This window comes from Bos indicus, chromosome 17 (genome assembly GCF_029378745.1).
Source record: "Bos indicus isolate NIAB-ARS_2022 breed Sahiwal x Tharparkar chromosome 17, NIAB-ARS_B.indTharparkar_mat_pri_1.0, whole genome shotgun sequence".
Taxonomy (NCBI): domain Eukaryota; kingdom Metazoa; phylum Chordata; class Mammalia; order Artiodactyla; family Bovidae; genus Bos; species Bos indicus.
In genome coordinates this window covers 68,251,095-68,266,600 of record NC_091776.1, presented here as the reverse complement: position 1 = coordinate 68,266,600, position 15,506 = coordinate 68,251,095, and the positions used below count along the sequence as shown (strand labels likewise).

General features: G+C 49.1%; 1 protein-coding gene and 1 long non-coding RNA gene across 3 annotated transcripts in view; one reads left to right on the top strand and one right to left on the bottom strand.

Annotated features, from left to right (window-relative positions):
- ZNRF3 (zinc and ring finger 3) overlaps positions 1-15,506 on the bottom strand; it is a 145,077-nt gene that overhangs the window by 49,857 nt on the left and 79,714 nt on the right. For both annotated transcript variants that reach the window (XM_070769780.1, XM_070769781.1), the window contains exon 2: positions 11,046-11,171. In XM_070769780.1, coding sequence (XP_070625881.1) covers positions 11,046-11,171 — 126 coding nt within the window. The remainder of the gene's footprint in view (positions 1-11,045; positions 11,172-15,506) is intronic.
- On the top strand, positions 5,592-13,002 carry LOC139176771 (uncharacterized). The gene is made up of 3 exons (XR_011561220.1): positions 5,592-6,881; positions 9,753-10,439; positions 11,157-13,002. It is a non-coding gene; the product is annotated as an uncharacterized lncRNA (long non-coding RNA).

Here is a 15,506-nt window from a genome sequence, read left to right as displayed (position 1 = left end):
GGGCCACAGTTCAAAGGGTTGCAAAGAGTCGGATATGACTGAGTGACTAACACTTTCATACTTTCATGATATACTTACTGAGTGGGAGAGAATGAGGTTTAATTAGAATTCCCTGGTCTAAAGAATAGCAACAGCAGGCATTTGCTGTGTTGATTTACCGACGGATTAATCCTTTTAAATGTTTTTGTAAGCAGGACTTCCCCAGCAGCCCAGTGGTTAATACTCTGCACTTCCACTAAAGGGGGAATGGGTTCGATCCCTGCTTAACTAATTCCATATGCTGCACAGCGTGGCAAAATTAAGTAACTAAATAAATTTGCCAAAAAAAAAAAAAAAAGTGTTTGCAAACAAGCGTATTTTACTTAACTCGGGGGGACTATGTTCTGAAACAACAAAAATTAAAACAGTGTGTTATTGGCCTTAAAAGGAATACAGAATCTGACAGTAGATAATACTGTCTGCTATAGGTTTCAGTAGGTCAGAATATGTTATCTTTTTAAAGGAGGAAGATACATAAAACGAAGGAAATGACAACTTTGAGAAAGGCAGAGACTCTAATTAGCCACTCCCTGATGTTACACATCAAAATAAATTGAGTGATTTAAAGATGTAATATATTACAAGAAAACCAATGATAACAGAAACAGTGCAAAAGGCAAAATGATGCTAAGCTTGCAAGGGAGGGGAGAAAATAATTAACTTTATTTATTTATTTTTTAAATAATTAACTTTAAAAGCAATAGGAGAAATCATGAAGGAGTGATGGCTATGTACAAACTTTAAGCTTCTGCATGCCAAGAAAGCTAAAACAGACAAAATTAGTAAATACAAGGGCCAGTTTAAAGACATTCCGAACAAGGAATTAATATGTTACTATTAAAAAAAAAAAAAAAAAAACTACATTAAGATCCACCCATAAATGAGCAAGGGGCCAGAATAGACAATTCACAAGAGAGGAAATTTAATTAGTAGATGGAAAGATGCTTGGCACTTAATGCTTGCTGATAATCAAAGAAATGCAAAGGAAACAATGAAGTACTATTTTTATCTTTCTAATCAGTAAAGAAACATAGTAACTATAACGGTCAGTGTTAGCTGTTTGTTTCTGTGGAAAATGGTTCACACTTACTTCACTAGTGGCAAGGTAAACTGAGGGAGCTTTCCTGAAAAGCAATTTGCAACTGTTTGCAGCAAGAGTCCTTAAAAAATGTTTATGTCCTTTCATCTATAATCTGCTCCTGGAATATTACCATGAGAGAATAATTCAAAGAGAGAGAGAGAAAAAAAAAAAAAACAACGGAAGTCCATCTTACATGAAGAAAGCTTTCAGTGTGGCTTCTTTGTAAGGACTGAAAATAAAACAGAAGCCATCTAATTACTGAACCGTGGGGGTCGACTACATCGTGGTATGTTCCACTGTCATGTCCAATGAAAGGACAGGTTACAAAAGTAACAAAACTGGTCAAATGACTAGCATGCGTTATTAAGTTTAAGAAGGCAGAACAGAGATGCATGCCTTCGTAATAATTACATTAAACATCAGACTTGGACTCCCTGGAAGACTGGAAGGGAATAAACCAAGACTGACAGTACTTGAATTGAAGGAGTAAGATTAAAGTTGGACTTTCCCCTTCGGTTTTTCAATAATCCATAATTAATTGTTTCATGCAACAAATATCCACCAAGTGCCCAATATAGGTACTAGGCACTGTTCTTGGCACTAGGAATATAGGACTGTGTACAATTATTATATTGCTTTAAAAAAAAAAGAAAAGGGACCAGAAAATTGTTAGTTATAGAAACAGTAAAATAAGTTAATGCTATAAATTTGGGGTATATCTTTAAAATAAGGGATTATAAAATGTTAAGATTCTATTAATTGAAACTCTAAAAAAAGGGAAAATATTACAAAAATAACTCATCTAAAAAAAAAATCTAGGGACTTCCCTGGTGGTCCAGTGGTTAAGACTCAGAGCTTCCACTGCAAGGGCAGGAAACGTGGGACCCCTTTATCCAACCCCTTAATCCAACTTTATGGCCAAAAGCAAACCAAAAACAAACAATTTACTATATTTACAGATTTTTTTAAAAAAAGATTTTGAAGCTAACCGCTTTAAAATCTGATTTCTAAAGACTGAGCCAAAATAACAAAGGTTCCTAGCAAACATCACATTCTTTTCTCTGAGGTTCATTTAAGAGTCAATACTTGTGAAATGGGCTTCCCAGGCGGCACTAGTGGGTAAGGAACCTGGCTGCCAATGCAGGAGACGTAAGAGACTCGGGTTCGGTCCCTGGGTTGGGAAGATCCCCTGGAGAAGGGCATGGCAATCCACTCCAGTATTCTTGCTTGGAGAATCCCTTGGACAGAGGAGCCTGGTGGGCTACAGTCCATAGGGTCGCACAGAGTCGGACACGACTAAAAAGCGACTTAGCAAGCAGCGCACTTGTGAAAATCCATCAGCAATGGGGTAAAGTGTAATAGGGACAGCTGCGTGCTTTATAAGCTTCCCTGGTGGCTCGGACAGTAAAGAATATGCCTGCAGTGCGGGAGACCCAGGTTCATATCCCTGGGTCGGGAAGATCCCCTGGAGAAAGGGATGGCTACTCACTCTAGTATTCTTGTCTGGAGAATTCCACGGGCAGAGGAGGAAAAATAGCCCAAGATCTTCAGGCAGACTAGATATTTATTTTATCCAGCAGTGCTTAGAACTACTGGAAAGTGTTGGTACTCTTTAGTATTTTTATAACTAGCAAAAATGAGGCAGGATTTAAAGGGTTTCAGTATCCCAATTGTTAAGACTGTCTCAAACTTAAAACAGCACAAAACGTATTAGACTACAGGGCCCGAAGTCTGATTTGGAAAGTAAGATCACCAAAGCAAAATGCTACCTTTTATCAGATGAAATACAGTGCTTTCTGTACGGGGAACAAATTCGAAAGACAATGAGGCAGAGAAATGGCTTCTGTCCACAGTTAGCAGACAAATCTGGCCAGCATCCCTGCTCCTCTGCATCTGCACCCAGTGGGACTCTCTGCCCAGCCTGGGCAGAGAGTAAGTAGATGGAGCCTTGGGGCTGATCTCCAGAGATGCAGGTCACCTGACTTGGAACTGTTTCTGTACACATTACCATGACTTACTGTGTTAGGTTCTAACTTCATTTATAATTCAGAACGGCCTCTCAAAAGTAGACAAGGTCATCGGCTACTTTAAAATTTTGTTTACTTATTTTTGGCTGCACTGGGTCTTCATTGCTGCGCGGGGGCTCTAGAGCTTGGGCTCAGTTGTTGTCCCGAGACAGGTGGGATCTTCCCGGACCAGGCATCAAACCAGTGTCCCCTGAATTGGCAGGTGGATTCTTTACCGCTGGACCACCGGGGAAGCCCCATTAGCTACTTCTGATGGTCTTTTCTGCTGGCCTGTCACACCAGCCCGTTTCCTAGGACAGTCTCGTTTGTGGCCTCTGCTCTATTGAGAGCCTGGTTCAGTTGGAGGGGACAGTGGCCAGGGGAGTGCTATGAGCCAGGCTTCCCCCGGTCCGGGGAGGTGGCCGGCAGCCTCAGACCGCCAGAAACATTATTTTGCTGTATTCACTCGCTCTACCGTCAAAACTGCCTAAAGCCTTTCAGGGGATTTCAAAGAAAAGTTTCGGTTAGCCTTTTATAGCTGAAAATGTCTCAGATCTAGCTTAAAAAAAAAAAAAAAAAAAGTCTTGTGCTTAATATAGCCTGTTAACCAAGAGGTTCCTGGAAGATTTAGGTGAAGAAGAAAAGCATCCCATTAAAAGTTTGTGACTTTCAAACCAGACACAGGACGTGAGAAGCAAAGTGGTATTCCCTGAGATTTTCCTTTTTCCATTCATATCATGCCAATCTTTTCTTCCTGATCTGATTTCTTTTACTAAGTTCCTTTCTTGCTTTCCTTTTTAACCAAATATGGGAGGTATGTACCCAAGTGCTCCTTAAAATAAATCTGAGGAGCCTTCCAAACTTCCTCTCCAGCCAGAAACCCACCTCATCTCAGGAGTATGTTTAGAGCGGGGAGGAAACTGATATTTGCCGAATATTCACACCCTCTGAGACTGACGGACGTCATTTTTTAAAATCATCACAACGCTCTTTACAGAGGACAGTGTGGAGAAATGAAGACAGAGGGAGGTGAACCGGCCCAAGGTGAGGTGCACAGAGGAGTGCAGGGGGCCTGGGTGGTGAAGGCACAACGCATCCGTGCAAATCCTGCTCCCCACACTCCTCACGCAGAAACAAACGTGCACTGACGCGGATCACGCACTTCAGCCAACACACCACCAGACACCATGGCCCTGCCTTCATGCCAGAGGCCAGTGGGCACAGAAGCAAGAAAGAAGTGGGAATTAAGGGTCTGCTCAGGGAGACAGCACGTGTCCCAGAGAGATGGGGCTTCTCAACGTTGACATTAGTTAACATCCGGGGCCAGAGTGTACTTTGTTGTTAGGGAGGCCTGGCCTGTGCATCAAGGGGTGCTGAGCAGCAAGGCAGCATCCCCAGCTTCCACTTGCTTGATGCCAGCAGCAGCCCCACCCCACCCCCACCCTCTCCTGGATATTTCTGTCTGAAAACCAAACAGGTCTCCTGATACTGCCAGATGACATTAGGGAGGTGTGTGTGCGCACACGCGTTTTCCTGCCCCCCACCCCCACCCCAGGTGAGAATCGCTGCAATAAAAGGCCCCAGGTGACGTGCTCTGGGAAGGTGTGACACACATAAGTGTCCCAAACACAGGTGCTCCTAGGGATACCATGGCAAATTGCTCGGTCACAGTGCCCTGAGCTCAGGTATGTGGCAAACTTCACACTTACTTCCCAGCAGTGCCTGTGATGGGGGGGTGGCTGCTAAGAGACCCTGCTCCAGTCGGCCAGTACCTTCCTTTGGCTCTTGAGACACAGCCGGGGATCTCATTCCCAGGGGCGCTAGGCTGGGCTTGGCCTAGGAGTCAGGGCCCCCAGGGTTGCAGGGGACACCCACCTGTGACCGAACCCCGGATGAGGAGGGCACGATGACCCCCACTCCCATCCACCACCCACCATTCATCTCCAGAACTCTTCCACCTCCTCTCTGAAACCCTGGCCCCGTTGAACAGTAATTCCTCATCCTCTCCTCCCCGCAGCCCTGGCAACCACCACTTTGCTTCTGTCTCTAGGGATCTGACCACTTAAGTAATGGCACTGTGAGTGCTGAAAGCTACCGAAGGATAATAAGGGAAGCGGGGAGGGAGAAAGAAAGGGAGCTTGGGCACCAAGAGCTGCTAGTTGATTTGTGTCTCTGGCTGTGTGTGAACCCGACATGCACTCTCCCCCGAGGTCCCTCCTATCTCCGGAAGGTGGAATCGGGCAGAAGGGTTTGGTGACCGTCCCAGGCCACGTGGATCTGGGGGCTGGAACTGGGCTTTAAATTCAGGTTAGTTTGGTGACTAAACCCAAATCTTAACTGTTATGTGTTCCCGCTCCCCCCGGCTGTCTTGAAAACAGTAAATTCCTTTGATTCTGTTTTCTGTCTTGCAGTCGCTTTGGGCACCAAGGGATCTGTTCTCTAGAAGAAGTTACCAAGAAACACTCCGAGGGCTGGCCGTGGGGTTCCGTTCTCCACCGACCCCTCACCCCTGGGTTTCCCGCAGCTCAGTCTCACGGGACGGTGGTTCCCAGCAGTGTCTGCCCACCGTGCTCGGCCAGGAGGCCGCCCCAGGTGGAAGCAGAAGAGGCTGGGTGGAGAGCTGGGAGATCTGAGGGCGAACGCGAGGTCACCATCATCGGCTAAAGCCTCATCAGAGCTCCCAAAGCCTTGGTGTCTGGGCCCGTTCAGCTCCGGAAACACCCGCCAGCACAGTAACCTGACTGACCCTCTCCCTAGACCTAGACACCACTGCCAAGCAAACTCCCCGGCAAACCTTCAGTGGCTCCCAGCTTCCTGGGGGATGGAGATGAAACCCTGTCATCTCAAAGCCTCTTCATGCCCCAGCAGCTTTCAATACTCGCCAAGGAACCTGCTCCCACACTCCCTGCCTGCATCACCCCCTCACACAGCCCGTCCAGCCACTGGCTTCTGGGGACGGCCCTCAGTTCAGGACAAGAGGAAGCAGCTCCTCCGGGTGCAGGAACCAGAGCGGGGGCGGCTTGTGAGTGCACATGTGACCTGGTGCCCGCAGGGGCTGCTGAGGCACAGTAGCCCAGAGCTGGCCCTCGCCAGCTTCCTTCTTCAAAGTGCATCTTCCACCACCCCTGCCCCCGCAACACACACACACACACACACACACACACACACACACACACAGCTGGGCAGTTCCAGCATGTTCCCAGCCCCAGATCACAGCTGACAGACTAAAGGGAGCACCTGATCCAAGATGCATCGGATCAAGGGATATTAGGGTGCTGTTTCCCCCGCAGGAGATAGCGAGTGGGAGTGAAATGAAGCAGATGCCCAGAAGACTCGGGGAGGGACCCCGGCACTGAGCCTCATGGTCGGCAGCTGCAGTGGAGCACAGCACCCCCATCTCGGGCTCCCTGACGACATTCAGAACCTCAGGAGTGGATCCAGCTGTGGGCTCAACACAGCTCAAGCGGGGTTTCTACTCAAAAGAACCAGCACTCCTCACGTGGCCAGTAACCACTGAAGTGCATCCAATTCTTAAATGCAGAGAAACCGCCAAAGACAACAGGAGCCAAGAGGAAGACACCACCATCGGAGAGGCGGCGGGACAGGCCTCATCTCAGATTTTGGCTCAGCCCCTGGGAGTCATCTGATCTCAGGAGACGTTGAGATGTCCTCAGCACAGGATGGGGATCTAGACACGGCCCCGGGGTTGGCCTGACGATGGGAGGAGACGCTGCGTGGGACGCCCTCGGCTCTCGGTGAGTACCCAGCACACGAGGGCTGCTGTCACACCCTCGCGGGGCGTCCACTGAGGGCTGGGCGCTGCGCTCGGGGCTCCCCGCAGAACTCCCACCACGATGACAGGGGCGGCGTGAGCCCGGGTGAGTACAGGCCCCCAAATCTGAAGGGACCTTTCCAAGGCCACTCAGCCAAAGCTAGGTTCTCTTTGACTTAAGCCACCTGCTTTTCTTGTCTTTCTGCTAACTTCCTGCTATCCTCCTGAGGACTGCAAAAGCCAAGTTCAAATCTGTTGACCATCCTGTGCTTCAGAACCCTAAGAGCCCCCTCCAGCGTAGGGTGTGGGGTACGGAGCTCTGCCCTGCTTCCATGTTTGGTGACTCCAGGCTGAGCAGGCTGTGTTGGATCTGAGCAAGTCTGGTATGTTCCCTGCCACGAGGCTGTCCATGCGGTGGCCGGACGATGTCTTACCTATCCCATAGGATGCTTTATACAATAAATACTGCTTGAATTAAAGGGCTGAAATGCCTGGGGCCTAAACACAGACTCTTCCAACTTTGGAGATGGTTGAAGACCCTTACTTTCAAAAGCAAGCTGCTCAGAAATGTCTACTTTATTCTGTTTTAATTTCTGAAGACTTAGATCGTTGCGGGTAACACAGCCAGTGTTTCAGTGTTGCAACTAGAAATCTCTGAAAGGTAGAATCTCAAGGGAAGCTTTTTAATATGATACAGAAGTACAACATATCAGACGAGAAAGGAACCCAGGACAGCCTTGTCACATGATGTGGAAGAGAGAGGCCCAGGAAGTGGAAGGGACTTGCCCGGGGTCTGGCCTGGAACCCTGGCCAGCTGCATTCTGGGGGGCGGGGTGGGGTAGGGCGGCTTACCCCCATCCCAACTCTGCAACCCCCCCAGGCCCCGAGCTGATCCAACTGTCTGCCTTTGCCTCCTCCAGAATCAAAAAGATTATAAGGAGAGGATCGTAAATCACTTTTCTCTCTTGAGTTTACAGTGTTCCCTTTTTTTGAGGAGTTCAAAAGCACTCAGTAATAAACCCAGGTGATGAGTTTATGTCTTTCACTCTTAAAATGAAACTTTATTTGAACTCCTGGAGAGGCATTTAACGTTGTTTTAATTTAGGACATTCCTCCAGTATTGCAGCGTTTCGCCCCATGGCATTTTCTGTGGGCGGGTAGGTGAAGGGCGTGGGTGACGGGGAGGGAGAGGGGTCTGTGTCTCCCCTTCCCGGTACAGGCCCTTCCAGATGCTGGCGGACCCTCCCTTCTATGGTTTTCAACAAGTCTCAACATCCACAGGAGGAGGAGGGGGCCCACCCGCACGCCCACGGGGACTTGGCTGCCCACCTCCTTCTTGCCCTAGCTGCTGAGAGCAGAGGGAAACACGCCTGAGTGCAGAAAACCACGCCGAGCGTCCGTGGTGGGGTGGACCACCCTGCTCATCCCGCGTTACCCTCTTGCCACTGTGCTTGCTTGGGGGCTCGGGAAGAAAGAAAGGGCAGCTGGCAAAGTAAATAAAACTGAAGCTGGAAAAAAAACTTCTGAAGAAGAAGGTGAGAGGGCAGAAGAGAGGGAGGGAGGGAGCGAGGTGAGGAAGGAGACAGGGAGAGAGGCTTGACTCCGGGTACCTCCTCAGTCAGTCCAGGTTTTGGGCAAACGCGAAACTGCCCTGCTACCTCTGGCCCTGGCGGTTTTGCTCATGATTTTATGCGGGTGTTAAGCCAAATTTCAGTCACTAACCACATGTGAATACTGCCTGGCCACCACACAGCCCCTCCAAACAGAACCATGGCGGCAGGGACAAGGGGTCGGGGACGGCCTATTGCTTGCAAGCAGGCGGAATCTTGTGCTGAGGTCCTGCATTCAATACATACTTGGTGAAGGAATAAACATGACAGATACTTAATGGTGCAGTATACGTCAAGAGTTTCTATTCCTTCTGGCTTCGCGGGCAGGCAGGCCAAGCCATACACAACGCAAGTCACACCCACTCCATGGCTGTTCCAGGTAGAGAAGCAGCAGCTGGGTTCTTGGAGTGACTTCAACACCGCTCGGGCCCCAGGGGACCACGGCGGGTGGGGCCGAGGAGGCCATGTTCCAGCCCATTTACAGACGTAACAGACGCGCGGGTGGAGGCCCACCGGACTGCGGCCGAGCTGCTGAGCCCTGCAGAGCAGCAGCTTCAGTACAAAGGAAAATATCCTATTGGGGGAGTGTTAGCTACAAGGAGAGCACTGTGCCCAAGCCCTGGATGTGGTTGGCATTCCTCCTAGGAAAACACTAACATTTTCTCGAGGGGGTTGCTGCTCTCTTAGCATCATTAGGCAGCATGGCCACCTATTTAAACGATGAAGGATGGGGCCTGGGCCGCCTGAAACACATCGAGTCGACTTCGTGAATTGTAAACCAAACAGGCAATAGTCCCTGTGGGGGTTTTTTTGTTTTTCCTTCTTCTTCTCTAAAAGGGTGGTTGGGGGGTGGGGCGGGGGGGAGGGTGTTTCCTGGTGGCTCAGTGGTAAACAATCCCCCTGCCAGTGCAGGAGACACGGGTTCGATCCCTGATTTGGGAAGAGCCCACATGTCTCAGAGCAACTAAGCCCACGCACCCTAGGGCTCGCGCTTCGATACAGGGGAAGCTACTGTAATGAGAAGCCCGTGCATTGCAACTAGAGAAGAGCCCTCGCGGCAATGAAGACTCAGCACAGCCAAAATCAAACCAAGAAGGCAGGGGAACTTGACAAGTGGTCGGAAGCTACCCAAGAAGACAGATGGGACAGAAACATCACAGATCCGTGAGGGTCTCCTGGTCCAAAAGTCTTCAAGGAAACACTGACTGGGACATTTTCCTTCTCTCTTTCATTTTCGTATTTAGCTCTTTATTTGGCTTTGCCGGGTCTTCAGTTGCGGCATGCGGGATCTTTAGCGGCAGCATGCAAACTCTTCGTTGTGGCAGGTGGGATCTAGTTTCCTGACCAGGGATTGAACCCAGGCCTGCTGCATTGGGAGCGTGGAGTCTTAGCCACTGGACCACCAGGCAAGTCCCCTGGGACATTTTCATGTGTTGGAAAAGGCTCTCAAGTGCCCTGTATCAGAACCACTCTGCTCTGGGGTGAATCTCCTCAGGAGGTCAGAACCAGGACTGTTTCCCCCCACCGCCCCCGCCAGTTCTCTCCCCGTGATACCTAGACAGCTGTTTCTGAGAAGATAAAAAAACATCCAGGCAATAACACTTATCCTTAGGCTGTACTGCCGCTCCTCCAACCAAAATCCTAGCAGCTTTCTCCAGACCTTTCTCTTTACCAAAACGATCCGGTTTAAAACAAGATGTCATCTGTTGTATTTTGACATCACTGACATATGGTTTTCCAAAATCAATGGACCTCTATCTTTTATCTCATACCACAACCAGAGGTAATGCTGACCCTAAAAGAGTTGTTTTTTGTTCTTATAAAGTACTTCTAAGTGGAAGAACAAAACAGTCAATGGCAGCAGAAGTTTCTGGAGCCCTCTCTCTGCTACACGTTTTGTCTCTCATCTCACCTCCTGACCGTCCTGTGAGGTAAGTTCTAAGACAGGACCGTAATTGCTGTCTGCCATTCGGAAACCAAAAAAGCTCCACAGCCCCCAGATTTTTCCATAACTCAGCTGGCAGCAAAACAGCAAGGCCCTGAGCTAACACCAGGCTGTTTAGATTCCAGTTGTCCCACTAGGTGTGAATATCCATGCAGGCAGCTACCAGGCTCTGCGTGTGTTCGGTTACTGAAGGTGGCTCCGTGTCTCCTTAATACAAGATATGTGCACCTGAGCACCTTTCTAACCCCCCCCCCAAATCTCAGAATTCTGAAATATCTGGCCCCAGGGCTGTAAGATAAGGACTGTGAATCTCTATGACCAACCCAGTTTGCCGATAAGAAACTGGGAATCCCCGAGGGCGAGAGACCTGCGCGAGGCCACATGGCGGGCAAGGGCAGAGGCCACTCTGAGGCTGCGGCTGCCACCAGTGTCCAAGCCGCTGACCACCCTGGGGCGGGGGGCTGCCCCAACACACGACTTCAGCCAGGAAAGAGCGCGGTGCCAAAAGGGCTCTTCTCCACACCCGGCTATTTGAGGGCGTGGACGGCACCGGTCAGAACCGGGGCAGGTTGGGGGAGGGCCAGGGGCTTACCTTGCCGAGGACAGTGAGGCATGGTTTCGGGTCCAGCTCCGGCTGTTCCAGTTTCACCACTCCGACCCAGCCGTATTCATACAGGTCCTCTTCGTCATTGTTGTTACACAGGCCCAGTGGGTGCATCTGGGAAACAAGTGGGGAGAAAGCTTCAGTGGGCAGGCTGCAGGCCTGCGGGGCTCCCGCGGTGCCCGTCTCAGACGCCACAGTCAAGAGCAACCTCGAAACCGGAAAGCATATGGGATTTCAGCATAATGAGCGGAACCCTAGGGAGAACACGGGAGGACCGCTACAAATAGACTGCATGGACGCTGTCTCACTGCTCTGTAGGGAGCAGTCACCCCAGGCGGATGCCATCTGATGGAAAGCAGAAAAAGAGAAACAGCTTAACCCCCACGTAAGGGCCGGTCTAAATCACTGTGAAATGCCGTGACGCTCAGCGGCAGTATCCCAGACTATCTGGCTTCCAGACCTGAGCAACACATCTACTTCAGCTGACGCAAGAGGACCTGGAAAAGGAAGGGATTTATGGAGAGACCACTCGCCGTGGGGCGGCATCGGCAAGAAAATTAACAGGCCGTTTAAAGGCCACTCCTGGTTACCGGGAGACGGGTGACATTCTTTTGAGGTTTTCTTCAAAATTTGGCAAAGCCCAAAATCAGAGATAGGTAGAAGAGCTGGTCAAATTTTTACCAGGAAAAGTGACGTCGGTGGAAGCCTGAACACAGAATGATGCTGCCGTTTACGCTCACAGTTCAGTGTTGAGTCTGGTATCAGACGGAAGAATCCCTGATAACCATCCAAGAAGAGGAGGTCCTCGAAGATAAACCTAACCTACCACGATGTTAAGGGGTGTATCACGGTGCTAAGCTCTTTAAATAACCGCAAGAAATATGTCTTTAGGTTCCTGACATGAAGAACCCACCCTGTTAGCCAGAATAGATCAATGTCCTAATCTACAGAGCCTGGGAATATGTTATCTTAAAAGACACAAGAGACTTAGACATGTGATGAACTTTGATGTCCTGGATTACCTGGCTAAGCCCAATGTAATCACAGGGGTCCTTACAAGGAAAGGGGGAAATCGTGGAAATAGGGGAGACATGACCAGGGAAGCAGAGGTTGGAGTGATTTGCTTTGAAGATGGAGGTGGGAGCCAAGAGCCAAGGCAAGCAGGTGGTTGGCTTCCAGAAGCTAGAAAAGACGAGGAAAAGGATTCTCTCGCAAGCCTCCAGAGCGAATGTAGCCCTGCCAACCCATTTTTTTCACTTCTGACCTCCAGAAATATGCGAGAGTAAGTCTGTGTTGCTTTAACCCATTCGGTTTGATGTAACTTGTTACAGCAGCAAATAGGAAACTAAAACCTCCTAATCCCCCACTCATTTTATGGATAAAAATGTTTTGGCGTCCCATGATAGTCATTGATATGTGAACATTGTGAATGGACTAAACACCTCTGAACTGTACACTTGATTTTTTTTTAAAGAGGATTCGTAAGTTGTGCTTTATTCAGATTTTGAATCTTACAAAGCAGTTTAAAGAAATGAGGCTGATCTATAGACTAGTACAGACATATCGAATCACAGTGACATACAAAATGAAATTGAAAAGTATATACAGTTTGACACACACAAAATTTTAAATGCATTTTTTACTGATATATTTATGAATATAAATTCTCAAAAAAATTTTTTTTAGAAAGGATACATGCCAAATTCCTATCTAATTTTCTTCTTAGAGAAGGAATTTTGGTATTTATGAACATTCAGAGGGACCTTGAATTGTATACTTTAAAATGGCTTAAATGGTAAATTTGATGTCAATTTTACTGAAATAAAAAAGCTTTTGGGGGGACTTCCCTGGTGGTCCAGTGGCTAAGACTCAGCTCCCGGTGCCGGGGCCCAGGGTTCAACCCCTGGTCAGGGAACTAGATCCTGCATGCCACATCTAAGACTCGGTGCAGCCAAATAATTAAATAAATGTTTAAATATATATATATATACATATTTAATGTCCCAAGAGTTTACTCAGAAACTACTGTCCTCAGTCAACGCGGAGATCCACAGTGTAAGACAACAGTGATTTCCACTCCTCTGGAGTCTAAGCCAGCCCTGTGTCCCTCAGGAGACCCTGTCCTCAGAGTCCTAGCCCCGCCCCATGACTGACAGTTCCGCACAAGCAGGAAGGCGGAGCAACGGGGCAGGCGAATTCGGGATCTACATCTGGAAATTAAAGCTCTGCAGTGGCCTGAGGTTTAAAAAAAGGGTTTTAACCGTTGCTGAAACCAGCGTTCCCTACCCTTTGACGGTCAGCCCATGCTGCGCTTACGGTGCTCACACTTTCTCATGGGGCACATCCTGAGAGATGCTGGGTCAGGGACAGCACAGGTACACGAGTGAAGAAGAAACGAACTTAAATAGACGTGACTCAAGCCTGACGCTGACACGCCTGATGCCAACAGCAAGGGCTTTGACGGGGAGGAGACGGAGGGACAGAGGGAGAAGAGGGGGCATGGGAGGGCGGTACCAGGAAACCAGAGCAGCAGGAGCTGGAGGAAAAACCGGGGCCCTTTGGCACACTGGGCAGAGGCTCAAGCTATGGAACAGGACGTGCAGGCATGGGAGGGACAGCAAGGGGGTGCCCTGAGCTCGCAGAAACCCCCACTGCACACGCCTCCCACACACTGAGGTCCCCCTGGAGCCCTGGCCTGCACCCCACCTGCAGACCCTCCCCTTCTCGGCAGCCATGCCCTCCCACTCCCCTACCAACCCCCAGACTCCCTTTCAGACCATTGCTGGGGTGACTGTGAGCAGCTCTAAGTGTCAGCCCTGTCAAGGGTGTTGACTTCTGAACAGGGATCAAAGACTTAAAAACCAAAAGGAATTTCTGTAAAGTGCCGGCGGGTGTCATGGGTTGGTATGGGTGGTTTGTTTTCCCCGGGGAGGGTGAAAGGGCCCCCAAGATCGCATCTCAGCGCATCCAAAACCGACCTCGCTGTCTCCACTGACTTCTGAGCTCCTCTCCGGAGTTCTTTCTCTGCCGAGTTCCTTAGAGTTCCTTACTCTAGTTTGTATTTCCAGAGGCCTGAACTGCCCGGCCTGAGAACGCAATCTCAGCCATGTCCCAGGTGTAACTGGTCTCTTCCATCCACCTGCCAGATACTGTCTAGTTGGGTCTTTCTCAACTCAGCCCTGATGACAACATCAGCTTCCAGAAGTGCCTGCCGCCCTAGGTCTCCAAACATTCACATCCTGGGGTCCTCTTTTTCCAAGGGCTCCATGCTATGGGGTCTGTAACATCTTATGGGAAAACCCAAACCAACTTTCTGGCCAACCCAAAGCTAACAAAAGCATAAAGAAAAAAAAAAAAACAAAAAGACTCAGAAACCTAGAACAGAGCTTGACAAAAACTCACTGGAGACAGAATACTTAAAGAGGGGAAGGGCAGCCTGAAATGATGAGAAGATCAGGAAAACTCCTAGGTGGGTCCACAGAAGAACAATGCCAGTAATTCACAAGCTACCCTAAACTGTGAGGATTTAACAGAAGATCTGTCTTGTGTTGTAACTCTGCTCTTGCGCTCTCAGAATAACTTTGTGATGTCAACATTCTTGCTTAAGTTAACTGAAGGCAAATTCCCAGCTGGTCCTCTGTAGTGAGGCTTGACATTAAGAAGCTGTGTCTAGAGACTTTCCAGGTGGTCCAGTGGCTAAGACTCTGCACTCCCAATGGAGGGGGCCCAGGCTGAATCCCTGGTCGGGGAACTAGATCCCACAGGCCACAACAAAGACTGAAGATCCTGAGTGCCACAGCTAAGACCTGGTGCAGATAAATCACAGAGTTTTTTTTTTTTTAAAAAGAAGAAGTGCCTCTTGCTGTTTTCCTCCTGATTTTGTTCCGAGGGGTGTTTGGGGGGGTGGAGAGGATGTGAGCTTTGGAATCATGTAACCATGTTTTAAAACCTGCCTCTTACAAGGCACATCTCCTTGGGCAGATGATTCAATTTCTGTAAACCTCTACTTGCTCATCTGTAAAATGGGAACAGCAGCATCTGCCTCAACAGGGTGCTGTGAGGATTCAATGAGATAGAACACATCATCATAGTTGCACAGCAGACACTCCATCAGTGGGAAAGTCCTCTCCTTCTTCTCTTTCTCTAGGCAGGTCACGCTCGCTTGCAAGTCACACTTCTGCCTAGAATCCTCTGTCCTTCAAGACCAGTTTCAAGGTCAGCCCTTCCATGGAGCTTTCTTAAATGCACCAGTACAGCTAGAGGCTTGCACCCCTGTGTTCCCAAACGCTTTACGTGGTGCTTGCCACAGTTCCTTCACCATCTCCTCAGGGATGGGCAGCTGCTTCTAGAAGTCTTCTCAGAGGTCCCCTTTCACCCCACCCACAGCCTTGCACCCAAAAGGTGCTCAATATATGACCACTGCTACCACGCCTCAGCTCTGCTTGGAAG